This window comes from Anolis sagrei, chromosome 4 (genome assembly GCF_037176765.1).
Source record: "Anolis sagrei isolate rAnoSag1 chromosome 4, rAnoSag1.mat, whole genome shotgun sequence".
NCBI classification, from domain to species: Eukaryota; Metazoa; Chordata; class Lepidosauria; order Squamata; family Dactyloidae; genus Anolis; species Anolis sagrei.
Genome location: NC_090024.1, coordinates 200,863,501 through 200,891,341, shown reverse-complemented (window position 1 = coordinate 200,891,341; position 27,841 = coordinate 200,863,501). Strand labels below are relative to the sequence as shown.

Genomic DNA, 27,841 nt, shown 5'->3' with positions numbered 1-27,841 from the left:
GTGGTTCTCAACCTGTGTGTCCTCAGGTGTTTTGGTCTACAACTCTCAGAAATCCTAGCCAGTTTACCAATTGTTAGGATTTCTGGGAGTTGAAGGCCAAACCATCTCTAGGCCAGTGGTTCCCAACCTTTGGTCTTCCACGTGTTTTGGACTTCACTTCCCACAATTTCTAACAACTGGTAAACTGGCTGGGATTTTTGGGAGTTGAAGTCCAAAACACCTGGAGGACCAAAGGTTGAGAACCACTGCTCTAGGCAAACAAGCTAAAGTCTCTCCCTGCCCAAATTTTGAGTTTTTTTTTTAACTTCTCCAGTTAGTTTTATTTACTCCTAGGGAATTGTGCAGCGCAAATCATTATTCTAGGTTGAGACAAAAACAACTATCCATAATTTCAAAAGAGCTGAGTTCATAAACCAACTATAAAAATTGTTTCTAATTGTGGCTTGGGGCTGGTTAACTACTCATGATTTGCTTATGCGGATGAGTTAGACAGAGCAGCAAGCAAGAACTCAGCAAGCTATTAGAGGTAATCAGGCATGGACTTTGTCTCCCCATTGAGTTTTGTCTTATTTCCATTCTGCATGGAATTTGCCAGTCTTCTTGATAGGTTTAGTCTTTAAAAGTCATAAAAGTTTTAAGGAAGTACGGTAGCTTCTAAAAATGTCCCATATTGTTTTAAATTATGCTTTCAATTGTTTTAATACTGTTTATAGTTCTTTAATGTTGAATTTTTGTATGTTTTAATTATGTTGTAATCACTTTAATTTGTAAGCCACCTGCAGTCCCAATTTTGAGGGGAAATGAAGGATATGGATAATGATGATGATAATTGTTCTACATGGGAAATAGTGATCATGATCCTTCTCTAGGCACATTAAAAAGTCTTAAGTGCAAAATAATAGGAGGAATGTAAAATGCATAGGTGAAAAACATCGGGAACACTCATGAAAACAGAATAATTATTGAAATATATGTTAGCACTTATGGAAGCAATAAATTAAACCAGAACTCTCTTAATTTGGTAGCCAAGCAAAAAGTAGCATTCAAAAGTACTATATATCTTTTCTTGGTCAAAAGAATCATGTTATGTTTAAAAGCTGTTACTCTTTTACCTTTCTCTCTTTTTCCCAATATATAAAAAGTAAATTATCTGGGTATGGATTTTGCAATCTTCCATTTTAAAAATGCTTAGTCTCTTAATGTTTGGAAGTGGGGTCCCATGAAATTAGCCGTCCTTCTCTTCTTGTGGTCTTCCTCCATTTTTCTGCTCTGTTTTCTGGCATGATTTCCATCCCACTCTCCTTATTTCAGTTACCGGTCTGAACTAGGATGTTTCTCACTCTTCGACTGTTCTTCTTCTGGAGCCAATAATAGGAAGTCAGCTCATGTCTCTTGAAAGCGTAGTTGAGCTGCAGTAGAATATAAAAGTTTCAGAACAACATACTAATAGACACAGACATAGGTTTTTTTATTATGAAATATCTATAAGTTTAAACATGCTTCATCAGGATAACAACATCTACACCTCACACAAATTTTGATAGATGTAAGTTTCAAGATTCAACTTTCTCCTGCAGGAATCACTTGCCCAGTCCATGTATTTGCGCCATGCTTCCTATACACATTTTCTTGTGCTTCACAGAGATTACATTTTAGGGTAAAACATGGTCATATGCAAATTGGTCCTCAGCTAATACTGCATTGCTTTGCCCTCTCCTATATTGGCTGCTTGTCCTTCCTATGTCGTCTCTTTTCTTGTACACTCTCTCTTTCTCTCTCTCTAATGCCATCATTCCATCTTTCATTGCAGGGCCATTGTCATCCGTAATGGGGAAATCATTCCAATGTCCCGAGAGTTTACTCCAGAGACAGAGAGGCAAAGGCTACAGTTTTTAGTAAGAAAGAATCTTCTTCCTATCTGTTGTATTTTTAGTCCACTTCCACCACCACTGTGCCAACCAGTCAAAAATCAGTTTCTGTATTTTCAAATGCTCCTGATAATTGCTTGGAGAGGACAACTGCTGGCGGGCACAGCTGACTAAGACAATTTAGAAGGAAATTTAAAAGAAGAACTAGTGAGATGCACAAACTAGTTTGACATGCCTTGAGGCGTTGGGCTTCTCTTTCTTGAAAGCACATTCATGCAAGCAACCTGGTGAGCTGCTTTCAAAATAGGAACTAGGACTCTAGTGTTCAAATCCCCACTCAGCTCCGGAAATCCATAGCATGACTTTGGACAAGTGACATTCCTTTAGTCTTAGAAGAATGTAATGGTAAATCCCCTCTGAACAAACCTTTCCAAGAAAAACCCATGATAGGCTTGCTTTAGTCACACACTGGCATTGCAGGAGACGTAGTAAGAGAGAATGATAGGATGAATAGAGGAAATCTCACAGACACAGTGCCTAGTTTGTCAACTATTCATTTCTTTATAGCTGATCCTGTAAACCTGATTTCACTTCCACAATTTAAAGGTTGCAAGAATGAGACTGCACATTAAATCAGACAGGAATATTTTAATTCTCTGACAATCACATCTTGAAGGGAACAGCTGCTTAAGGATCGACAATAATTGAAGCAAAGAGGTGACAGAAGAGAATATCAGTAAACTTTTCTTCCAGTCACTTATTTGCTCTTGCGACTATTGAGAGCCAACATAGCGTAGTGTTTATGTATTGGACAAGGACCCCTGGGAAACCAGGGTCTGAATCCCTTCTCAGCCATTGGTGATCATAAGCACCACACACACTCTCAGCCTGAGGAGAAAGCAGTGCAAATATTTTCTGAATAAATCTTGCCAAGAAAACTCTTAAGATAAAATCATCATAAGTCCAATTTGATTTAAAGCCATGTAACAACAAATTCCAAGTGTGCATTAACAAGATAGACATCCCTTCAGATATATATGCTTACAACTGCTTATTCAAAAACAGCTTTTCCATACAACAGAGTGGGCTGCTTTATCAGGCCTATGGGCCAGATTATGCGGAATGCTTAAAACAAAATATTATTTTCTAGTTTGAAAAAAAATATATTGTAATGTTAAACAGGCACGTGAGCCTACAACCCATTTAAAGATGAATCGATTCACTTGGAGTTCCTAAGAGAGTCTTATTTGTTTGTTGTTCACTTAGGAAACAGTGGTCTGGGGGCTGGATGCAGCCAAAGGGCCACACTTTTTGAGTATAACATGAGTTCTTGCTCTCAGGGACCAGAGAAAGAAACACTGAAGCACAGAGAGAGGTGAGGAGAGAGAGAAAGAGAGAGAGAGAAATTCCGGAGTAGAAGCAAGATGAGATGTGTGTTGCTGGCCCATGCTCAAAATGTAATTCATTGGCAAAACACCAGATGAAAACTTATCTGTTGTTCTATATCCAAACAGTCTCCTCCTTGCTTTGAGAAGGGAGGAAATTACATTGAGTAACAGATTCTCTTCAGCTGGCTATGATAATGAAACTGAACACTGAGAAAACCAATCATACACTTCCCCCCAAAGGCTTGAGCAGTTTGCTTTGAGCCAAAGCCCTTTTATTACTTAAGCCTTTTGCTATAGGAAGCGCTAGAGTGATGATCGTTTGCTATGTGCAGTTTGAAATACTGCTCTTAAACACATATAATCTGCATGTACAGGCAATTCCCAAGTTATAAACATTTGCCTTACAAACAACTCGGGGCTGAGACAACAGGAAGTGAGATGAAATGGAAATTAATTCCTGAAAGAGTTATTTTGGTGGAAAGGTGTCTCTGTTGAAACTTTCTCGCCAATCCTGGTTTCCACAACAAGCTAAACTGCAAAATCCAAAGGGACTGAAAGTGAGGCGAAATCTTCTGAACAGAGGCACAGATAGCAAACACCACAGGGGCATTAGCCATTCCCTTTGCTATCCAAAGCATGAGAGTGAGTGAGTGAGTGTACACACACACACACAGTACTTTTCCATTGACCAGGTGGAAGCCAAAAGGGGGCACTAGCCAGAGAAGGATAGTCCATTTTACAGGGGGCAAGTTGAAGAAGGAAATGTTTTCACTGATTACTCCCCCCACCCCCACTTCCCATGTCATACACAAGGGTTGTTTCCACAATGGTGACATGGGTGGGACGAATAACAGAAAAATTGGGAAATATTTTACTCCTTCAACCCCCCCTCCCCAAACAATACAGTAAAATGGACCATATTCTGTCTAGCACTTTCTTTTAGCCTCCACCCAGATAATGAAACAGCACACACACACACCTACCAATATATATGTGTGTGTATATATATGGCTGAAGTTACACTGAAAAAATGTATCTATTCTGATTTACCTACAAATTCTTGTTCATAACTTGGGGATTGCCTCTAAATGTATATGTACATATGTGTTTATGTACCTTCTCTTTCAGTGTTTATGTGCCATAAAATAAAGCATACGATTTGGTCTGCCCCTCTTGTCTGTGTTTCTCCTAAGTTCCTACTCTAATTAGGATGTGCACTTAAAATTATTTAATGTGGATTCACCATCCCCTTCACAAGGTTTATGCCCATTAAGATGGTTAAAGGGAGTAAGAATATAAAATGTTTCATCCTTTCAAAGCATGTTTTAGAGCCCTCCTTTTTTTCTCCTGGCTCGGATCTTCATTCTTCCAAAGGTTATCAGCTTGTTAAAGGTAGGCATTTCCTTCTAGGCTTGTCTTCCAGGCTCCTTTGCTGAGGGTTTGCCTAGTGAGTAATCATCTCTCTTTAGGACACTGACATGTCAAGGGTAACAGATTGTCAGCTCTGAAAAGCAAGCCCTGTTTGGAGAATGAGGCCAAAAAAGACATGAGAGCTCTGTTAATTTAGCAAGTAGAAAGAATACACAAATATTAACCGCATGTTTGAAATACATTCAGCCTTCCACATTTGTGGGTTCAAAATTTGTGGATTTGATTATTCATGGTTTTGATTAATTTGCTATCTCTAGGAATCCCTAGGTCCTCCAGAACAATTCTATGGTTAACATATTGGAAGGTGTTCTCTCAAGTAAAAAGAAAAAAGAAACATCCATGAACAAAGTAATGCCCCCATTCAACCCAATGTCAGTGCTTAAGTGCCCAGATGTACAGGGCAAACCTAGACAATATAGATGTGGGAATTTACCCCTGCCAATAAAAGAAACCCCTGGAATTGAGAGTGGGAGGACCAGGTTAAACCTGTTTTTTTAACAAGAAGTGAGCTGAAATCATTTTCTGCTGCAAGAAAAGGTTTCACAATTACATAAATTGCCCCAGTGACCCCAAAACATGGTGGAAATAACCTCCAAAACCCCTAAAGAGCAAAATGCATTTTCAATCCCCTGGAGATCATAAGAAAAGGTCTAAGAGTCTCATGCAGTTTACACTTTGCTCACCTCTGTAGTAATTAATGTACAAAAGGTAACTTAAAGAGTATTAGCATTTGTCCAAATATGTAATTCCATACTCCCTTTCCTCCCTTTAATATTTAGTTTTTGCTCAATGGTTTTGGCGATTCGTCTGTCCAGTGCTTCTCTTATAATGGTCTTGGTTTTCTGTTACTCTAGTGAAGAAGCTCCACATGATCCTTGTGCTTAAGCATCCTCTCTTCTTCTCACAGGGCTTTTTGAGACCTGAGTTACTGGGAAATGAGTTTACTCACCTTGAGTTCCCTCGAAGGATCCAGCAGAAGGAACTGGGAAAGAAGATGCTGTACAGGGACCAAAACATGAATGGCTGGTAATTCTTGTTATTTTACCTTGAATACACAGATTATTTAGTCAGTAATGCAAGCTGAAGGAGCCAACAGATGTTCTCATGCCAGCCTGTTACATCATCTTAATCTGCTCCGTGGGTGTATGAAAGGCCATTCTTCTCCCCACATTAAGGTTGGAGACAGATGACATTTTTCTAAGAGAGTTGGCAGGAGTCCAAGTGAAGCATTATTATCTAGAGTGCATATAGTGATCCAGTTATTAGCTTTGCTAAATATGTTTTTGTGGTATTTCCAAAATTCTGGTTGATCAAAAATAACTCTGGAAGAAAAGAAGTCTGAATGTACACACATGTGCATATGTGTGCAAAGAGAAATTTCCTAAATTTTGGCAAGGGATGGGAGGAAGACCTGTATCTACTGGCATAGGTCTAAATGATTAACAACTGTTCTATAACAGAGTGACTCCCTTCCTATTTAATGATTGATGTTCCTGTGTGCTTCCATGTTGTTTACAACTTACAACAACCCTAAGAAAAATCTATCATACTTCTCAAATTATAAAGTGTGGGATAACTAACCCTGAACTTTTGTTTGGGAGTTTTATGGATTTTGCTGTTTTGCTCCTCAAAACAACATTCTCAGCTCAAAATTTTGAATTCTGCATGTATTTCCAGCATGCCAATGTCAGGTTTCTTACTTTTTAAAAAGTACACAAGTCTTCCAAAGTGTGTTCATCCTTCAATTCAATGAAATGAAGTATGGATTAGTTGCTGCCTGGTGTAGATAAGCACTCTATTGTGCTTTTTCAAAGCAGCTGGTAGTTTTCCTACAAATCTTGGAAATATGATGTTGAAAATAGTTATTTACATATGCTTGTTGTGTGTTTCATTTTCTGACCAGGGCATATAAAAAGATAGAAGAAGATGACCTGAAATTTCCACTCATATATGGAGAGGGTAAAAAGGTGAATTGCTGTGGATACCTCAAAGTATTTGAGAAATTGAGAACATTTTCAGAAAACAGAGGAAAAGTGAACTTAGAATAGATATCCAAATGAAATAGGGATGGAAGATATATGGCTTTATAGCAGTGGTTCTCAACCTGTGGGTCCCCAGATGTTTTGGCCTTCAACTCCCAGAAATGCTAACATCTGGTAAACTGGCTGGGATTTTTGGGAGTTGTAAGCCAAAACACCCGGGGACCCATAGGTTGAGAACCAGTGATTTATAGATATTGTTGTTTGCAACTGCAATCATCCTGAAGCAGCACAACTTCAATAGCGGCTGACAGGAGCTAGAGTCCAACAGCAGATGCAAAGGCATACATTTGCTATTCTTGCAGTAAAGAAAAAAAATGCAGTGATGAGATGAGCTCACAAAAAAAAAGAAAGAAACAATGGGAGTAGCTTTGATCTCTTTGGGATTTGGCCCCATCTCCTGTTGATTTGGGGCATTCTCTGTACCCACAGAAAGGCTCTTCCATATGGAACCAGAAATGATTGAAAAGTCTATTCTTTCAAGACAAAGTATCAGGTTTTGGTTGCATTGTTTTTATGGTAACAATTTCAATTTTACACTTCTTAGTGCAGCCAAAGATTTACTGGGCTAATATTTTAGTATAAACTGATCACAGTGCCTTTATTTTGGCATCAAGACTGAACCCCCTTACATTGAGCTATCTTTTCCGATTTCTTCATCATTCCTCTTCCACACATTCTGACATATTGTAGAATATGCCAGAAATGTAATTTTTATTTGGAATTATGTTAGCTCTGACTCATGGCAATCTTATACATGAGAAAATTCCAAGAACCTTTGCATCAAAACTCTGCTCAGATTTTGTGTGTAATGTTGACAAAAAAAGTGTGGGAAATACATATTGAAAGACATCCAAGTAGATCAGGAGAATGTGTATTTCTTTTGGGAAAATTTTCTCTGAAGGTTCAACATATCAGCCTTCTTGTTATTTAAGATGATGTTACTTTCTTTGAGTCCATATACAATTTGATCATTCCATTTCAAGTGATCCTTTTTGACCATTTTTCTTTTAGGCTCGAATGATGGCAACTATTGGAGTGACTCGAGGCTTAGGGGATCATGATCTCAAAGTATACAGCTCCAACATTCACATCAAACCTTTCCTGTCCTGCATCCCAGATGTGAGTACATCAGAATGGATTCCTATACATTCCTATAAATTTCAGGTCTTGACACCATCACCGCTTTGAGTCGCCTGAGGGCTGAGAAAAGCAGTATATAAATAAAGTAAATAAATAAATAGTTAAACACTCTGCTAATTGTGAGCTGGATTAGGGAATGACCCCATACCTCTCCATAAGTATGATATATGTCTTTGAATTCCAGAAACTGAACATTGAAATGGTATAAAATTGTTTTATATATATATATATATATATATATATATATATATATGGTGTGGCAAGTTTGAGCTGCTAAACTTACTCATCAAAAGGTTGGTGGTTCGAATCCAGGGAGTGAGGTGAGCTCCTTCTGTTAGCCCTAGCTTCTGCCAACCTAGCAGTTTGAAAACATGCAAATGTGAGTAGATCAGTAGGTACAACTCCAGCGGAAAAGTAATGCCACTCCATGCAGTCATGCTGGCCACATGACCTTGGAGGCATCTGCGGACAATGCCAGCTCTTTGGCTTTGAAATGGAGATGAGCACCACTCCCCAAAGTCTGACACAACTAGACTTAATGTCAAGGGGAAATTGCTTCTCTCTATCTATCTATCTATCTATCTATCTATCTATCTATCTATCTAATGTGTTCTTAACTTTCACTGTCTTGCACCCTCTGTCACCAGACATGGAATGTCTTGGCAATCAAGACATTAAAACTTGAAATATTGATGTTTGGAAAAAGCTCTGTTGGCTGAGCATAATGATAATTATAATCAGAAACATCTGGGGCAGATCTTGGGGAAGCTTGGCCATGTTAGGTCGTGATTATGAGGAAAGTAGTCCAAAAACAGCATTTCCAAGCTCTGGGAGTCATGAAGTTGAGGTGTAATGCTTTACAATATGAATCATAGAGTTGGAAGAGACCTCATAGGCCATCCAGTCCTTTATCCCAGTGATTTGCAAACTCTGATCCTCCAGATGCTTTGAACTTTAACTCTTAAACATTCCAGTTCATATGCCAAGATGAAGGGATTCTGGGAGCTGATGTCCCAAAACCTAAAGGTCTGGAGTTTGAGACCTACTGCCTTTGTCCATCCCAAATTACTCTTTGGAGTTCAGGTGATACATAAGTAACAATGTATCATATCCTGCCATAATCCTTTTGTCATTCTGAATATACAATTTGCTTGATTCTTAGGTGGCTCAACTGTTTGTTTTTTTTCTTTGGTTTTTTTTTTTTTTTTGAAGTTTGTCTTTTTACCCTGCTTTATACTGTGAAAATGGTGAAGGACAGGCAGAAAGGCCCATAAATATAGGCTTAGTTTATTAGGCAGCTTCAAACTCTTGCCTCCACACCTTGTGCAGGAGACTGACTACGTGCTGAAAACTATGGACAGATACAGGGATATCTCCCTTTTGTTCCAGGGAGCAGAGAAGTTAAGGAACAGCAGAATCAGGAAAAACAGTCATGCAGAGTTTGGTTAGTAGTGGGCATAGAACAGGGCAGTGGCAACCCTGAGCTCAATTCTATCTATTTCAACAGCAAATGTCAATTTGTGCTATGTATGAGGCCCACCACAAATCATCAATAAAGCCACATGATCTTCTTCCACTATTTGCTGAGAGTGCCTCCTTCCCTATAAGAATAACTGAAACCATTACATTATATATAACAAAAGTGGTGAAGTTATTACTTGTTAAGGTACAATTGCAATATAATACCATGATACCAGAGTTATTGGAAAGACACTCTTCGTAAGTTAATTACAGATAAGTAGTTACAGGTGGAATATCTTTAGCCAAAATCCAAAATTCTCCAAAATCTTCTCCCTGGGTAGCTGAGATAGTGACTCTTTTGCTTTCTGATGATTTAGTATATACAAACTTGGTCTCATGTGTAAAATTAATTAAAAAAATGTAAGTAAATTAATTTCAAGTTATGTATATAAGGTGTATATGAAATATATTGTATTTCCTCACATAATATTCACCACTGCATAATAGTCATACCCACATTTTTGGGGTAGCAAAATGGTATTTTTTGTGTTTTGCATATGATAGTCGTATCCTTCATTCACTCAACCTACCTCCTTGAAGCTACAGGGTTTCACTCTGCTGGCAACTGAGTAAAGCCCCTTAGCTGGAAAGGGGGTGGATGTGCATGGCTTTCCCCACGGGACTATGAGGCTTCATTCAGCTGACAGCTAAATGAAGCCCCATAGCTGGATTTTTTTTTTGCCATGTAGTAATTACACCCACCTCCCATTTTTGGCCAAAAAAAGAGAGAGATCTACCTAATTACGTATGTGCAAATATTCAAAAATTTTAAAAATCAAAATACAGAACACTTCTGGTCCCAAGCATTTCAGATAAGACATACTCAACGTGTACTTCCAAATTCTGTTGTCTTTACTCTGGTGGCAACTATGATCCTACACTCTAAGTAAAGAGAACAGAATGTGTTCCTACACCTTAACTGTAGGAACCCTTGATCCCCAACAAGAAGTGTGTAGAATTCTAAATAACTTGTGTTTGTGCTCTTACAAGACTGTGCTGCCATAAGACTGTGTTGCCATAGATTCAGGGTGCAAGTATGTCAAAAACTAAGCCTATAGAAAGTGATATTTTTCTATGGATGAAGGATTCCTTGCTGTGACTACCTCTACTTGCAACCAGGTCACCTTTCTGCATTTTTCTGCAGGTCCACATATATGACCTCACACAGTATGAGCACTGCCCTGATGATGTGCTGGTGCTGGGCACAGATGGTCTCTGGGATGTCACGAACAATCAAGAGGTGGCCAAGGTTGTATTTGATGTCCTTATGCGCTATGAGCCCAATGATCCTTGCAGGTAAGCTAAGCAATGTTCCCAGTATGGCAGTTAGGAATGATCTTAGAGAAGGTACTGTTGAGCAGAGTCTTCCTTCCTAAGATGAGCAGGCTCTATGATTATTATTATTATTATTATTATTATTATTATTATTACATTTTATTTAATAATGTTATTCTGTGCTTTATCAGCTGAATAATGGGAGTTGTAGTTTTATAAAGTTTTTAGCCTTCTCTGTCAAAGAGTGCTGGTGCTTCACCAAACTACATTACCTGTTATTTCATAGCATTGAACCATGGCAGTTTAAGTGGTGTCAAACTGCATTAATTCTACAGTGTCAATACACCTCCAGTTCTATAGCACAAGGCTGTGTCACTCCTTTTTCTGGGGATTTCCAGTGACATGTCTTTATGATTGTGGGTTATAGGCCAGATGTCCTCAAACTGCAGCCCTCCAGCTGTTTGGACCTTCAGCTCCCAGAATTCCTGACAACTGAACAAGCTTGTTAGGGCTTCTGGAAGTTGGAGGCCCAAACAGCTGGAGGGCCACAGTTTGACTATGCCTGTTATAGGCCTTATTTCATCAAGGTTACACCAAAAATATAGAATGAGAGAAGTTTCATGCTTACCTCTTCCCAGTGATTAGATTGATTGGGGAATTATGGGAGCTGTACCTCCAATGGTAAATTTTTCAACCTCTGCACTTTTCTTACCTCTTCACCACTTCCCCTTCAATTAGACTGGTCATGAGATGATGATTATAAATGTGCTACACACAGAAATGCATGTTGAGATAATAGTGAACAATACTGTTTGCGGCTTATTTTATAGTGAATGGCTTTCTATTACTACAGGTACACTATGGTAGCCCAGGAATTGGTGATGAAATCCCGAGGCATCCTGAAGGACCGTGGCTGGAGGCTGGCCAATGACAAGCTGGGGTCTGGAGATGATATCTCTGTTTTTGTTATTCCTCTGGGTGGACCAGGAAACTACACCTGAACCTCAAGTCTCAAGGCACAGGCTCATGACACTGGATTGCAAAACAAACAGAGCAACCTATTGCACAAATCAACTTGAAGTCTTCAGTTTCTTGCTGCTGGAACATTTGCACCCCGGGAGTCTTCTGGAGTGGTTTAGAAAACTGTAGGACTGCAACCTCAGCCCTGTTCTCACCCCTTTCTATCTTGCTGCATCTCTTTGGGACAACAGGAGTCAAAGGCCTGGACCAGATGCCTGTTAACAGCAAGGATGTCAAAGCGATCATCTCTCAGGGAGTATCCTTAGCAGCCCTCAAGACCAATGGAAACCCCGCACATCTAGGTCTGCCTTGAAGTACATGATTTTGCCCTCCTTGTTCCCTTGCACTGCATGGGAAGATTGTATAGAAATGTTGGAACCTACCTGATCCACTGCAGCATTTTGGCATGCATACATACTTCTGCCCCATGGTTACAACGAAGCAGTTGAACTTCCCATTACCAGGAGCTAAGAACACTTCATCATAACTGATCCGATTGACAGTTGTGCCTCCTTTCCTTGGAAATATTGCCTTGCCTCAACAATCAGTCCTTACTGCAAATTACTGAAATGTGTGCTGCTGATAGGCCAAGGATTAGCATTCCTACGGCAGCATCTATATCTTTCTCTCCAAACTGCTTCCTGCACAGTAGAGGGATACTGAATAAGCATTTATTTATTTTTTATTTATTTTTTATTTTGTGCAGGGATTTCTCACAATGGTGAACATTGCTGCAACTTAGCCAAGTGTGCTTATTTTTTATAAAGCTACCTCCAAGCTACAAAGGAGAAGTGGGGGTGCAAAAATAAAATATGGGCTAGTTTAAATGGCTTGCCATTACATTTGTTGCAGAGAGGGAAAGCAACATATTATACACAAAAAAGACAGCTACCTCTAAAAAGGATAAAATGGTCAAACAGCCTACGTTCTCAGTCTGATTACTTGATTCCTTCTGTGAAAAATCACATGCTTCTACCATAAGAAGTTCCACAACTGAAGTCCAGTGCTCTTGAGTTCTTGATTTGATAAATTGAAGTCTTCAGAATGGTGTTTGAGTAAGGAATTGAGCCCATTTTTTTCCCATGGGCATATAATTTACTATGCAAGAGTCTGCTCATGTCTGGGGGAATTTGCATTTTAAATTTGGCCCTTTTTGTAGTAACTAGCCGATAAGAGTTGGCGTTGATATGTTCAATGATGAATCAAAAGGTTTTGCCTCCTGTGTCATAAAAACATTATGAATCAACATATAACAGCAGAAGTGGCTACAGATCATAGCCTGAACTGTCCTGTACGCAAAACTACCATTCAACATCACCACCATCAATTTGTACACATCTGCGCCATCATTTCACCCAGGCATCAAAACCATTTTGGAAAAATTCCAGGTTTTGCTTTATGACCCATGATTTTAAAACTGTTTTAACATCATTCAAGTCATTGAATCTGAAACCATGGACTTTCAGAGGTCCAAAATGACAACCTACATGGTTTCAGATTCAATGACTTGAATGATGTTAAAACAGCTTTAAAATCATGGGTCACAAAGCAAAACCCTGAATTGTTCCAAAATGGTTTTGATGCCTGGGTTAAACAATGGCACAAATGTGTACAAATTGATGGTGACAATGTTGAATGGTAGTTTTGTGTACAGGACAGTTCAGGCTATGATCTGTAGCCACTTCTGCTGTTATATGTTTATTCATAAGGTTTTTATGACAGAGGAAGCATAATTTGTTGACCCACTCTTGTATTCACAAGCTTATAAAAACATCTGAATAAAATCTAAGCACAGGCAATAGCTATGTTGCAGTTCTGCTCTTCACATATATTTTTTACTGGGGGCTATAGTCTCATAAATTTACCAGGGACAAACTCTTGTGTAACTCAGCGGAGTTTCTTTGTAAGAATATGTGTAATCTATTAGCCTACAGTGCTATGCAATCCTTGAATTCAATGGGGTTTCTGAACACATAGGACTGCGCTGTTAGTCACCACACTGTTATGCAAAAGCCAAGCCTACAATCTTGAGATATATCAGTTTTGCTGCAGAATACAAAGTTCTTGTTAATTAAAGTATCGAGATATTGGCTTTAAGCACAAAGTAAAAACTAAGACTCTTGCTGGAAACACCTAGAGAGAGAGAGAGAGAGAGGGATACAGATATACACATAGATCCTGCTGTCTGCCACCAAGAGTAAGAGTTGTGTCATGGGAATCTTATGGTGTGGGTTCATTCAATAAAATACATATGAAAGATAAATATCCATTATCCATAATGCTTGGGACCAGAAGTGATTTCGTTTTCAGGTATTTAAAGATTTTGGAATATCTGTATCAACACATGTGTATATAATGAAATATTTTGGAAATGGGACCCATGTCTAAACACAAAAAACATTCATATGCACCTGCCAGACATAGCATATACCATGCATTTTATCATAATAGTTTCAACAATTTTGTGCATAAAACAAAGGTTTTGTCCATTGAATATATCAGAAGGCAAATGTGTCACAATCTTAGCCACCCATATAGACAATTTTTTTGGTATTTTAATTCAGAATTCCAGAAAAGGGATGCTCACCCTGTACTAAATATGGAGGAATATCCTAAACCAGTGGTTCTCAACCTGTGGGTACTCAGATTTTTGGCCTTCAACTCCCAGAAATCTTAACAGCTGGGATTTCAGGGAGTTGTAGGCCAAAACACCTGGGGGACTCACAGGTTGAGAACTACTGTCCTAAACACACAGCAGAGTCCTTACCTGTAGAAACATGAGGTAATCCTGCATCATAAGGTAGATTGACCCCTTAAATCTACCTTCACAGCCTGGCATCCCATCACCTGAAGCATTTCTGGAAAGATGGGTTTTGAGGAATCACATTCTGTTGTTCGGGACCACAAACATGAATCTTCAGGAGGTCTTAAGCCCAGTTATGATACCCTAACTGTTGAAGATGCCAGCTACTGTCTTACATTTTTTGATATATGTATTTATATCCAAATACATGCAAAGTACTATAGTAAAAACCAGGTTTCCTGCATGACAAGAGGTTGCACTGGACAGCCCTTGTTGTCTCTTCCAGCTCTATGATTCTAGGTAGGCACCCTCCATTGATTTTCATGGTTGATAATATATTCTTTGCATATTACATTTTTATGTGTACACCTAATTTTTTCAATGTGCAAACCATAATTATGCAAATATAAGATGGACCTAAATCCAGTTGTTAATCTCATCCAGAATAGACCTATAGATGTATTATGAAAAAATTGATAGTTTAACATTCACGTCAGGTCAGTGGCTGTACTCAGGTTGGATTTAAGTCTTAATGTTTGGCAAATGTATGCATTATACAAACAAGATCAGCTATTGCTCATTCTTGAGCATATGCTTGATGCCAGAGGTAGATTTGTTTCAATACAACAAATAACCCCTGAGTCCTTTCCCCATAACTGCTGTCTGCCAAGTATATGCATTGTGATGTGTGTGTGTGTGTGTGTGTGTGTGTCAGGAGTGATTTGAGAAACTGCAAGTCGCTTCTGGTGTGAGGGAATTAGCTGTCTGCAAGAACATTGCCTGGGAGACACCTGGGTGTTTGATGTTTTCCCATTCTTGTGGGAAGCTTTTCTCATGTCTCCCCATGGGGAGCTGGAGCTGACAGAGGGAGTTCAACCCGCTCTCCCCAGATTTGAACCACTGACCTATCAATCAGTAGTCCTGCCAGCAGAAGGGTTTAACCCATTGCACCATCAGAGGCATTGTGATGATCTATTTTTGTACAATTGGCATACAAAAGTGTGTGCTTGTCTTTTGTTTCATCTTTGAATTAATGCAAAATAATAGTCAAGATTTTGCTGGGAAAAGTCATGATATTAGGTAAACGTTTGGATAACAAATACAAAAAAGATATGAGAGGTACTTGGTTTGAGATAAAATTATCCACCTAGATACCATGTTGTAGTTACATTACTAGTATAATATACGTATTGTAAATGGGACTTCTAATGCAACCAAAATGCTATATCAAATATCTACGTTGGATTAAATTGCTTATTTTGAGAGAAGCCCGGGATGCAGGAGAAGTAGATTCATATAAGCAGAAGTATTTAGGTTTTACAACATCAGTAGTCAAACTGAGCACCGTAATTGAGTGAGGCTTTTTAATGGGGTTTACAAATTGAATGTTCTATTCATTTTCCTTTTATTTCTCTATATACCTTTGAAGCTTGTACAAAGTATAGACTCAGAGGACTCCATATCTAATTGAACATTCTGGGTCTCAAGAATGGATCTATTCAAACCTGAAGCCAAAGCTAAACTTAAAGAAGACTGATTCTCATCCTCAGGGCTTGCACTTGACTCTTCACTTTTCCCTGTTGGCTGCTTTTTTAAAGTACCCAGCTTCTCTTTTAAGATTGTCTTCCAAGTAGCTCAGCCTTGATGCATATGATAAGTCTAGGAAATTGTTGTGGCCAGCAGAGGGCAGCAGTGTTTACCCTTCCTTCAGTAATCATTGTCTATGGCAGTGGTTTTCAACCTTTTCGACTTGCAGAGCCCATTTTAGAATTAATTTCTATGACAGGTCCCCATTTTGACTTGCATAGCCCTTTTTAGAATCAATGTCAATATGCACAACAGGCTGATGCCCCAATCAGTCTCATCATCTGTTGGTCGTGTGCTACAATAATTTAGGAGCTACTAGCAGCGGAATGACCACATGTTTTCTTGTTTTCATTCTACTTTTTGTCTCTTACTCTTTAATTTCATTAAATTTTTATTTATTTTATTTTCCTGGAGCAACCGCGACAACCCACAGAAGTGCACATGGAGCCCTCAGGCCTCTGCGGAGCACAAGTTGGGAACCACTGGTCTATGGGTTTCTTGAGAAGATTCATTCTTGGGATTCTAGGATACAATTGGCTACAAATGATGGCCATTGAGAATGTGATAACTTGAAAGCAGAGTCCCCTTCGGGGTTGAGAAGAGCGATATACAAATATCGCAAATAAAGCTCATGTGACTAACGCATAAAACATCAAAAGCACAAATGTCCCCATCTATTCCCAGCCTTGTGTAGTGTTATTTCCTGCTACCTTTAGTACATAAACCATTGTTTCTATTAAGCAAGAGTTGAAATAAGCCCATCATTATTCTATTTCACCAGGATTTAGTAATACAGAACTTGTCTACAAAAGGCCAGAGGGATTTTTTTATTATTTTATTAATGAGGAAGTTGAAGGATGCAATGCAAACTGATGCAAACCAAACTCAGAAAAATGACCCAGGTTTTGCAGAGGTGGGTGAAGGGTGATGACAGTCATGCTACAGTAATGTCAATCACATTTTACTCATCAAAAATAAATTAATTTTTGTACAAGAGCTAGAAAAATGCCCTGTCCTTCTTTCATCACACTCAAAAGCAATTACTGGAAGAAGCTGCCTGAATCCTATGCAACAAATGGACAACTGCTGTAAACTATTAGCATGATGTGTCTGGAGAAGCCTGATGAAATATTGCCCTCAAGGGGACATCTTGATTTGAGAGGATGGATTTAAAATCAATCAGTGGAACATAACTAAGTTGAATTTCAGTACAGGCTTTGATCGATAGCCAGCTAATGAGCTGTTAAGTACAATAAGTGATTTTCCAGAGGCTTCATGGGCCAGCCCCTTGGCTTTATAGCAGTGGTGGCAGGTGATTTTCATGGCACCCAAGGGGTGAATTAACTCCAGGTTTTGGTCCAAAGTTAAAAACACTCTCCAAGACACTGAGCCGATTTAAGGAACAGTCAAATTTTTTCACCAGGCATCATCAGCACAAAACAAGGTTGCAGAATGGATAATGAAGCTTTGCAGAATTCATTATGCTCTCATCACTGGGCTGAAAAAGATTTTTTTTTGCATGTACTCAGAAATGAAGAGTAAAGAAGCATACAATTCATTTACAACAGCATTTCTCAACCTGGGGTTGGGACATCTGGGGGGGGGGGGTCACGAAGGGGTGTCAGAGGGATCACCAAAGACAATCAGGAAACACAGTATCTTCTGTTGGTCATGGGGGTTCTGTGTGGGAAGTTTGGCCCAATTCTAGCATTGGTAGGGTTCAGAATGCTCTTTGATTGTAGGTGAATTATACATCCCAGCAACTGCAATTCCCAAATGTGCGAAATTTGGTTCAATTCCATCCCAGCTACTACAAATCCCAAATGTCAAGGTCTATTTTCCCCAAATACTGGGCATACTGAGTATTTTTTGTCAAATTTGGTCCAGATCCACAGTTCACAGTGCTTTCTGGATATAAGGACTTTGACGATGGACAGGAATTGACTAAGCAGAATGGAATTATGGAACTCTGAAAGATGAACGCTGAGCATGAGATTAGTTTTATTGATTGTGTTATGTACCGATTGTTTTAACTTGATAATTGTTTTAATTGCTGTTTTGTATATATGTGTATCTTGTGTAGGCATCGAATTGTGCCTTTTTTGGTAAGCCCCCCTGAGTCCTCCCCCGGGGGTTGAGAAAGGCGGGGTAGAAGTACCCGAAATAAATAAATAAATAAATAAATAAGTGGACTACAACCCCAAAACTCAAGGTCAATGCCCACCAAACCCTTCCAGTATTTTCTGTTGGTCATGGGAGTTCTCTGTGCCAAGTTTGATTCGTTTCCATCATTGGTGGAGTTCAGAATGCTCTTTGATTATAGATCAACTATAAATCCCAGCAACTAAAGCTCCCAAATGACAAGATCAATCCCCCCCTCCCCCCGCAACATCCCCAGTATTCAAATTTGGGCATATCATGTATTTGTGCCAAAATTTGTCCAGTGAATGAAAATATATCATTCATATCAGATATTTGCATACAATTCATAACAGTAGCAAAATTACCGTTATGAAGTAGCAACAAAAATAATTTTATGGTTGGAGGGCGCCACAGAATAAGAAACTGTATTAAGGGATCACGGCATTAGGTTGAGAACCACTGATTTACAAGAACTAACCTTCCCCAACCTAATATCCTGGAAAATGTATCTATCATCTTGGGTCATTCAATGGTTATTGAGAGAAATAACAGGAGATGTAGCATAGTACATCAGGTCAGCGCCTGATTGCAAAATAATAATAATAATAATAATAATAATAATAATAGATTACAAAAGGCAGAACTACATAGGAGGCTTACAGTGGGAAAGAAGAAGCACTCTTGAACTCTTGGATGTCCTGTATTTCAACATTTTATAGGGGATCATTTTTAACTTCCCTAAAACTTATGCTTTCCCCCCAAAATTGGGAAGTAATTGGTTTTGTTTTTGTTTTGTTTGTTTTTTGTTTTTTTGTTTTTTACAGGACTGAGCTTAGAATTTCAGACGTCTAGGGACAGTCTGTAGTTAATGACTAAGCTCAATGAAATATCCTTTTACATGCTGCTTATAGTTCACTTTTTATTGAATTTATTGAAGCATGTGTTAACCTGGGGAAATTGCCATTTCTACTAAAGCAGAGCCAGCAATGCAACCTTTCATCTTGCTGCACAATCCTTCTGTACTGATGCTGCCTATGGTTCAGTATGATTTACTATTTGGTGGAGGAACTATGCCCGTAACATATGATACAGACAACACATAAAAATTCCAGTAATTTGAAATTTTATCAACACATCTCCATTGTAAGAATAGATGTTGGAATCTTTATTTCTCTTGCATTCATTGAAGACAGAAGGCTATATCAGGAAGAAGATCATACAATTTTATATCCTGACTAGCTGTACCCGGCCACACATTGCTGTGGCCCATTGTGGAGAAATGGGAAAGAAAGAAAAGAGGAAGAGCTGGTTTCTAAGCTATCAATACACAACTGAAGTGAAAAAGTATCAACCCAATATAGGCCCATTTTCAGTCTCCTCGAGGCCAAAGGGTTATTTATTATTATTTATTTATTTATTTATTTATGCGCTTGTATACCGCTAATATCTCAGCCTAAGTCGGCGACTCATTGCGGTTTACAACAACTAAAAAGTTAAAAACAATTAAAAACAGTATTCAATTTAAAACATGAAACACATATACAATACAAATTATTGGGCCACCAATAATAATCCCATGCATCTCGTAACTAAAATCACAATCCAAAATTCGTCGTCCATGATTACCAGCCTTTAGTCATCAAAATTCGTTGCAACGGATTAACCGAATGCTTGTTTAAACATCCATGTCTTCAGTCTCTTCCGAAACACCATCAGCGAGGAGGCTGATCGTACCTCTATAGGGAGGGTGTTCCAAAGCCAAGGGGCCACCACAGAGAAGGCCCTGTCTCTCGTTCCCGCCAGCCGCACTTGTGAAGCCGGCGGGATAGAGAGCAGGGACTCTCCAGAAGATCTTAGGGTCCTGGTGGGCTGATAGGCTGAGATACGTTCGGATAGATAAGTTGGGCCAGAACCGTTTAGGGCTTTAAAGGCCAACGCCAGCACTTTGAATTGAGCCCGGTAGCATATCGGCAGCCAGTGGAGCTGGTGCAGCAGAGGAGTTGTGTGCTCCCTGTGCCCCGCTCCTGTTAGTATCATGGCTGCCGCCCGTTAGACTAATTGGAGCTTCCGGGCTGTCTTCAAAGGCAACCCCACGTAGAGAGCGTTGCAGTAGTCAAGGCGGGATGTAACCAGAGCGTGGACTACTGTGGCTAAGTCAGACTTCCCAAGGTACGGTCGCAGTTGGCGCACAAGTTTTAGCTGTGCGAATGCTCCCCTGGTCACCGCCGAAACCTGGGGTTCCAGGCTCAGCGATGAGTCCAGGATCACACCCAAACTGCGAACCTGCGTCTTCAGGGGGAGTGCGACCCCGTCTAACACAGGCTGTAACCCTATACCCTGTTCGGCCTTGCGACTAACCAGGAGTACCTCTGTCTTGTCTGGATTCAATTTCAATTTGTTCGCCCCCATCCAGACCGTCACAGCGGCCAAGCACCGGTTCAGGACCTCGACAGCCTCCTTAGTAGCAGGTGGAAAGGAGTGACAGAGTTGGACATCATCTGCGTACAGATGACATCGCAATCTGAAACTCCGGATGATCTCGCCCAGCGGCTTCATGTAGATGTTAAACAACATGGGAGACAGTATTGAACCCTGAGGAACCCCACAAGACAAAGGTTGTGGGGTTGAACAGGAGTCTCCCAGTAACACCTTCTGAGACCGACCCTCGAGGAATGAGCGAAGCCACTGCAGAACAGTACCTCCAAGACCCATCCCCGCGAGGCGTCCCAGAAGGATACCGTGATCGACGGTATCGAAGGCCGCTGAGAGGTCGAGCAGCACCAACAGGGACACACTCCCCCTGTCGAGCTCCCGACGCAGATCATCCACTAAGGCGACCAAAGCTGTCTCAGTACCATGCCCCGGCCTAAAGCCAGACTGTGCCGGATCCAGATAATCCGTGTCTACCAAGAATGCCTGGAGTTATATGGATGTGCGGAAGGGCCCTGGGTTACCTGAGTGCACACTGTCATATAACCCAGTTCAAAGATATTATATAGGTGGTGTTGTTGTTAACAACCCTGTTCAGGTCTTGCAAACTTAGAACTGTGGCTTCCTTGATTTTATTTATCTGCCTGTACAGTCTGCTAAGCATATTGAAACCAGTGGGTCTTACTCCTCTAAGCTAATATGCATAGGAACAGATGTGTTGTCGAAGCTTGTGGGTCTTGCACATACCATGATGTAATCCCTACAGAACAATTACATTTATTTTAGAGTACACATGGATAGGATTTGATTCTTACTATTAGCTTCTTTGCAGAACCTGGAACATGACTTTTCCATTCTATATGTCAATAAAAACAACTAAAATGTTTTTTTAAAGTAAATTATTTTTCATTCATGAAATAATAGCTCTACGTGCCAAGTCTTTTTTTCTATATTATCACCCTGACTTCATTTATAACTGATAATTCCAATGGTTCATGCAGAAAAGGAAATAAAGGACTGAAAATGTTCATTCTGATGTATTTTCAAGGTGAGACTGAATGTACAGGGAAAATGCAAAAATCAATTCATGCCTTACTGGGTCAGATAGCTTTAAAAAGTGAAATTAGCTCTTTTGAGAGCAGCGTGGGATCTTAAAAGCAAGGCAGGAATGTGCAATGGCAAGGATGCCAATTACTAGGAGCTGATATCAAAGTGACAAGACTAATCAAAGAAATAAAGTCATGCTTGGGCTACGGGGGACAGCTCAGAGCCTCTGGGATCAATCAGTCTTCACAGTCTCTATTTGTCTTCAGTTGACAATTCAGATGAGTAATTTCAAAATGGTGACATTCAATAGCAAGATTATAATACAATTATATGAAGGAGCCAAATAGAGGCACACAACAGATCATCTCTGCATAACATACAACAGATCTCTCTTTGTTGGTAGACTGTTGTTGAGGGTTCCCTCTCTCTGAAATGAAGTATGTTGAAAGACAACTCAAAGATGTATCAGGGTTAAGACTGAATGAATACTACTGTTTATACTCATGTATAAATCTAGAAAATGTCAAAAATGATGCAAAAAAACAACAACAACAACACCAAACTGTGTTGACTTATCTATGGGTCAATGTAAGGACTGTACCTTGATTGTTATCCAAAAAAGGAACCCTTTCTCTGACTAGAGTGGTGAAAGGTGAGGGATTGGTCTGATCTGGGAAAACCTACAAGAAGTACCAAACCCCTCTACTCTTTCTGACAGTCATCTTCTGTCCTTTTTGAAAGCTTGTGCAGGAAAATGGCAGCAACATCCAGGAAAATCTAGCCCTCTGTAAAGGTGCTGGCTCTTTCCCCTCCCTGGGAATGATCCTCAACTTATCCACGGGTCAAATCAAAATCCACATTTTAGGCTCCAGAACTTGCCCTTGATGTTTACATGAGGGTAACTCATACAACAGTATATATGGTAATAATGTCTACAAGGGAACTAGAATTTTTTCTACATTTTTCACTAGCAGGACAAATCAAGTATAAGATACAGGCACGAACTATAGAGTCAATTGCAGAATGATGTTGTAGTGGTTTGAGCACTGAACTACAATTCTGGAGACCAATGTTCAGTTTCTCACTTGGCTATGGAAACCCACTAGGTGACTTTGGGTGAGTCACACACTCTCAACCCCAGAAAGCCCCTGAATAGGTTCACCATCAGTTGGATATGATTTGAAGGCAAACAACAACATGCTCTGATCCTATCAGTAGAATCAAGACATTCTGCTCCCTCCCCTCTCCAATACCTAAAGGAACATGGCCATCATATTAAGCATATTTTCTATAATGTGTAGGTTTGTAGTTGCATCCGAATGCCAGTTTTTTTCACATACCATTATCATTACTGGCTAGAGAGCTGTTGCAGTAAGGAAAGGAACTGCTGCTCCTGGCCCATTCAATTCTTCCACGCCCCCCTGTTTTTCCCCTTTCCTTCTATGGACACATCTCTTTTGGAGCAGAGCACATGAAGAAGAAGAACCAGTGTCTGAAATCTTTTTATAAACAGCAACAGCTTTGAGGTTTGTCTGGGTTGAAGCCAAGGGCCTTGTGGGGCCTTTCTTTCCAGCCTCATTCACAGGAGTTCCAGCCTATTGCTGGAAGTAAGATCAGCTTTGCTTTCCCAAATCCCCGTGTGAAACAGAATGAGAAAGCCTTTCATCCAGATTTAGGAAGCTGGTGTGCCTGGTTTGTTACAAGCCGTGTGTACTGCAAATCTCTGTCTCACTTTTCTTCTTTCTTGTTTTTCTTTTTTGGGTTCTTGCATTTTTGAGGGGTGGTAGTTGTAGTTGTTTTGTCTTTAGTTTTTACTACAAGATTATATCTGGAATTTTCCTGTTGGTAGCTTTGGCATTAAGCCAGTTAGACCAGTTTAAGCCACTTAAAAATCCATACTATTGGCTCTTCAGGCAGGTTAAGGATATCAAGAAGCTGAGGTATTTATTGCTGTAGTCTCTCTCTCTCTCTCTCTTTAATCTAAACAAGATTTCTATTGAGCCCTGGCAGTTTCTGGCACTGACTCCAACGTTTTATTTCTTTTCTCCAGTTGGTTTGATTTAAATTGCAAGGCATATTGAAATAAACCAGTATGCTTTGTTCTCTGAGTGTGCTTGTGAATGTCCACCCTCCCTTTATCTTGACAAAGCACTAGTAGGTTAGTGAAATGGAACCTCGGCTCAATAGCACTATAACTGTAAAAACTACACTTAAAAATCAGGGAGGAGAAAAATTGCCACTTTCATCATACCAAACCACTTTGAGTCTTTGAGGTGCTTGCTGAGAGAAAAAGTATAAATAAACACAAACATAATAATAATAATAATAATAATAATAATAATAATAATGGGTTGCTGTGAGTTTTCTGGGATGTATGGCTATGTTCCAGAAGCATTCTCTCCTGATGTTTTGCCCACATCAATGGCAGGCATCCTCAGAGGTTGTGAGGTCTGTTGGAAACTAGGAAAATTGGGTTTATATATCTGTAGAATCTCCAGGGAAGAAGAAGTAACTCTTGTCCGCTTGAGGCAGATATGAATTTTGCAAACGGCCACCTTGATTAGCATTGAATGGCCTTGCAGCTTCAAAGCCTGGCTGCTTCCTGCCTGGGGGAATCCTTTGTTTGAGGCAAGTGTGAATTGCAAAGTTTAAAAAAGACAAAAGTTCTTTTTTCCACCCTGGACATTCCACAGATATATATTCCTCACCTGCCTAGTTTCCAACAGACCTCACAATCTCTGAGGATGCCTGCCATAGATGTGGGCAAAACATCAGGAGAGAATGCTTCTGGAACATGGCCGTACAGCCAGGAAAACTCACAGCAACCCAGTGATTCCGGTCTTTGACAACAAAATAATAATACACAGCATTAAAAATTCTTAGGAAAGACTTTTGTGAAATCCAGGAAATCAATAGAAGCATCCCTCTAAAATGATGGCATGAGCAGAGGTGAAGATGCCAAGAACTCACAAAGCTCTGTAAGCTATATTACAAAGTCATGCTTTAATCCAAACCAGAATTGCCCAATATTGGCCTTCCCAAGCAGCCACTACTTGTCCAAGGATATATATGTTAAACTGAGCCAGACAGAATCAGGAGTTTTCAGGCACACACCTTGTTTAATTCATTTCCGTACATGTGGTCCAGTATAAACAGGATGTGGAAAGTTAAAGAAATATAAATTTGTGTTGCAGATTTGTGTATTGCGGTGCACTTCAGATACTGTGTATGATGCTCCTCCAAGTGTATTCTTCCTTGGCAAGCAATAGAGGTAAATTGAAATTCTACTCCTCTTAATCTAAAGCAGATGCCTAATCCTTTTCTTTCTTCTGATCATCAATTAATCAGTCAATGACAATGTCTGTCTCTCGATAAAAAAGACTTGGCATATGACAGGCAAGTCTAGGCTGGTCCGATTATCCACCCAACAGAGCAGAGCCAAAATCTTGCCCTGAACTTGAACTTCTTAAATAAATCAGGATATTGCCAATTCCTGCCCATAGTAGCTACTTGGGTACTACATAGAAAACATACATGATCATGACACCTCCTAATGGTATATTTATTTACTATTTCTTTTTATATCATTATCACGTCTTCATTAGGATTTCTGGTCGCTTCTGGTTGCTGCTCTTGCGTTTTGTTACTCTGCCGATGAGTACACATGCCAAGTGTGGAACACTTCTCACTACAAAACAGTGGATGTGGCTCTTAATGAGATATGCCGCATATCACACCAATGGAAAAATTATACTGTTCAGCTGGTATTGCACCACCTGACATCTGCAGGGAAGAGGCAACCAATAATGAAAGAATCAAGGCAGTGACATTTCTGACCCACCCCCTGTTTGGATATCAGTCAGCACGCCAATGCCTTAAATTAAGATATAGTTTTCTAAGATCTACAGAGATACTCTCAGGAACACCTCAGCAAGCAAGAGTTCAAAAGTGGCAGGCTAAAACCCGGAACCTCAACCCATGGCTGATAATGAATGAGAGACTCCCCACTGGGCACACAGAAGACTGGGTGACTTGGAAGGCGCTGAACAGACTGCGTTCTGGCACCATGAGATGCAGAGCCAACCTTAAGAAATGGGGCCCCAAAGTGGAGTCCATGAAATGTGAGTGTGGAGAAGAGCAAACCACAGACCACCTATTACAATGCAGTCTGAGATTGCAAAGTTGGTGCCAGGTGAGTCTTTTTATGGAGGATATTCCATGGAAGCATTACCACGTGCAAAAAAGGGGCTTGTTTCTGTTAAATACAGACTCCTGATATTAAATATTTGACCTAAATCTAATCGCTGCTCCCAATTCACATCAGGAGAGAATGCTTCTGGAACATGGCCAGACAGCCCAGAAAACTCACAGCAACCCAATGGAGTAATGGATCCAAATGGCAAGAGAAGAGATTCCAGTAAGAATTCCCTGAAGCTAAGAACTGAGGAGGGAATCTCCCTCTCTGGAGGTTTTCAAGCAGAGGCTGGATGGGCATCTGCTGAGAGGGCTTTGAATGTGTTTTTCCTGCATGGCAGGGGGTTGGACTGGTTGGCCCTTGGGGGTCTCTTCCAACTATGATCCTATATTGTCTCCCCTCTCCTCTCCATCTCTCTCTCTCCTCTTAGGACAGTGTTGCTCAACCTGGTGGTCGGGACTCCTGAGGGTTCACGAGGGGGTGTCAGAGGGGTCGGCAAAGATTATCAGAAAACACAGTATATTCTGTTGATCATGGGGGTTCTGTGTGGGAAGTTTGACCCAATTCTATCGCTGGTGGGGTTCATAATGCTTTTTGATTGTAGGTGAACTATAAAGCTTAACAACTGCAACTCCCAAATGCCAAGGTCTATTTTCCCCAAACTTCACCTGTGTTCACATTTGGACATATTGAGTATTTGTGCCAAGTTTGGTCTAGAGCCATCATTATTTGAGTCCACAGTGCTCTCTGGATGTAGGTGAACTACAACTCCAAAACTCAAGGTCAATGCCCACCAAATCTTTCCAGTATTTTCTGTTAGTCATGAGAATTCGGTGTGCCAAGTTTGGTCCAATTCCATCGTTGGTTGAGTTCAGAATGCTCTTTGATTGTAGGTGAACTATAAATCCCAGCAACTGCAACTTCCAAATGTCAAGGTTTATTTTCCCCAAATTTCACTGGTGCTCACATTTGGGCATATTGAGTATTTGTGCCAAGTTTTGTCCAGATCCATCATTGTTTGAGTCCACAGAGCTCTCTGTATGTAGGTGAACTACAATTCCAAAACTCAAGGTCAATGCCCACCAAACCTTTCCAGTATTTTCTGTTGGTCATGGAGTTCTGTGTGCCAAGTTTGGTCCAATTCCATTGTTACTGGAGTCAGAATGCTCTGATTGTAGGTGAACTATAAATTTCCGCAACTGCAACTCCCATATGCCAAGGTCTATTTTCTCTAAACTTCACCAGTATTCACATTTGGGTGTCAGAGGGATTGCCAAAGACCATCAAGGAACACAGCATTTTCTGTTGATCATGGGGGTTCTGTGTGGGAAGTTTGGCCCAACTCTAGCATTGGTAGGGTTCGAAATGCTATTTGTTTATAGCATACATCCCAGCAACAGCAACTACCAAATGTGCCAAGTTTGGTTCAGTTCCATCCCAGCAACTACAACTTCCAAATGTCAAGGTCTATTTTCCCCAAACCCCATGACCCCAAACCCCATATTGAGTATTCACGCTAAGTTTGGTCCAGATCCATCATTGTTTGAATCCACAGTGCTCTCTGGATGTAGGTGAACTACAACTCCCAAACACAATGCCCATCAAATCCTTCCAGTATTTTCTCTTGCTCATGCGGGTTCTGTGTGTGAAGTTTGGTCCAATTCCATCCATGGTGGGGTTCAGAATACTCTTTGACTGTAGGTGAACTATCAATCCCAGGAACTACAACTCCCAAATGACAAAATCAATCTTCCCCCAACCCCACCAATATTCAAATTTGGGCGTATCGGGTATTTGTGCCAAATTTGGTCCAGTGACTGAAAATACATCCTGCCTATCAGAGATTTATAATATGCTTCAGAACAGGAGCAACATGACAGTTCTGAAGTAGGAAGGAAAATCATGTTGTGGTCGGGGGTCAACACAACACAGCATGAGGGACTGTCTGAAGG

At 40.1% G+C, this 27,841-nt stretch overlaps 1 protein-coding gene across 1 annotated transcript in view; it reads left to right on the top strand.

Moving 5' to 3' along the window:
- PPM1J (protein phosphatase, Mg2+/Mn2+ dependent 1J) overlaps positions 1-12,936 on the top strand; it is a 43,192-nt gene extending 30,256 nt beyond the window's left edge. Inside the window, exons 5-10 of the mRNA XM_060772685.2 lie at positions 1,811-1,895; positions 5,595-5,713; positions 6,591-6,654; positions 7,741-7,848; positions 10,535-10,686; positions 11,519-12,936. Coding sequence (XP_060628668.2) covers positions 1,811-1,895; positions 5,595-5,713; positions 6,591-6,654; positions 7,741-7,848; positions 10,535-10,686; positions 11,519-11,666 — 676 coding nt within the window. The 3' untranslated portion in view covers positions 11,667-12,936. The remainder of the gene's footprint in view (positions 1-1,810; positions 1,896-5,594; positions 5,714-6,590; positions 6,655-7,740; positions 7,849-10,534; positions 10,687-11,518) is intronic.
- The last annotated feature ends 14,905 nt before the right edge of the window (positions 12,937-27,841 follow it).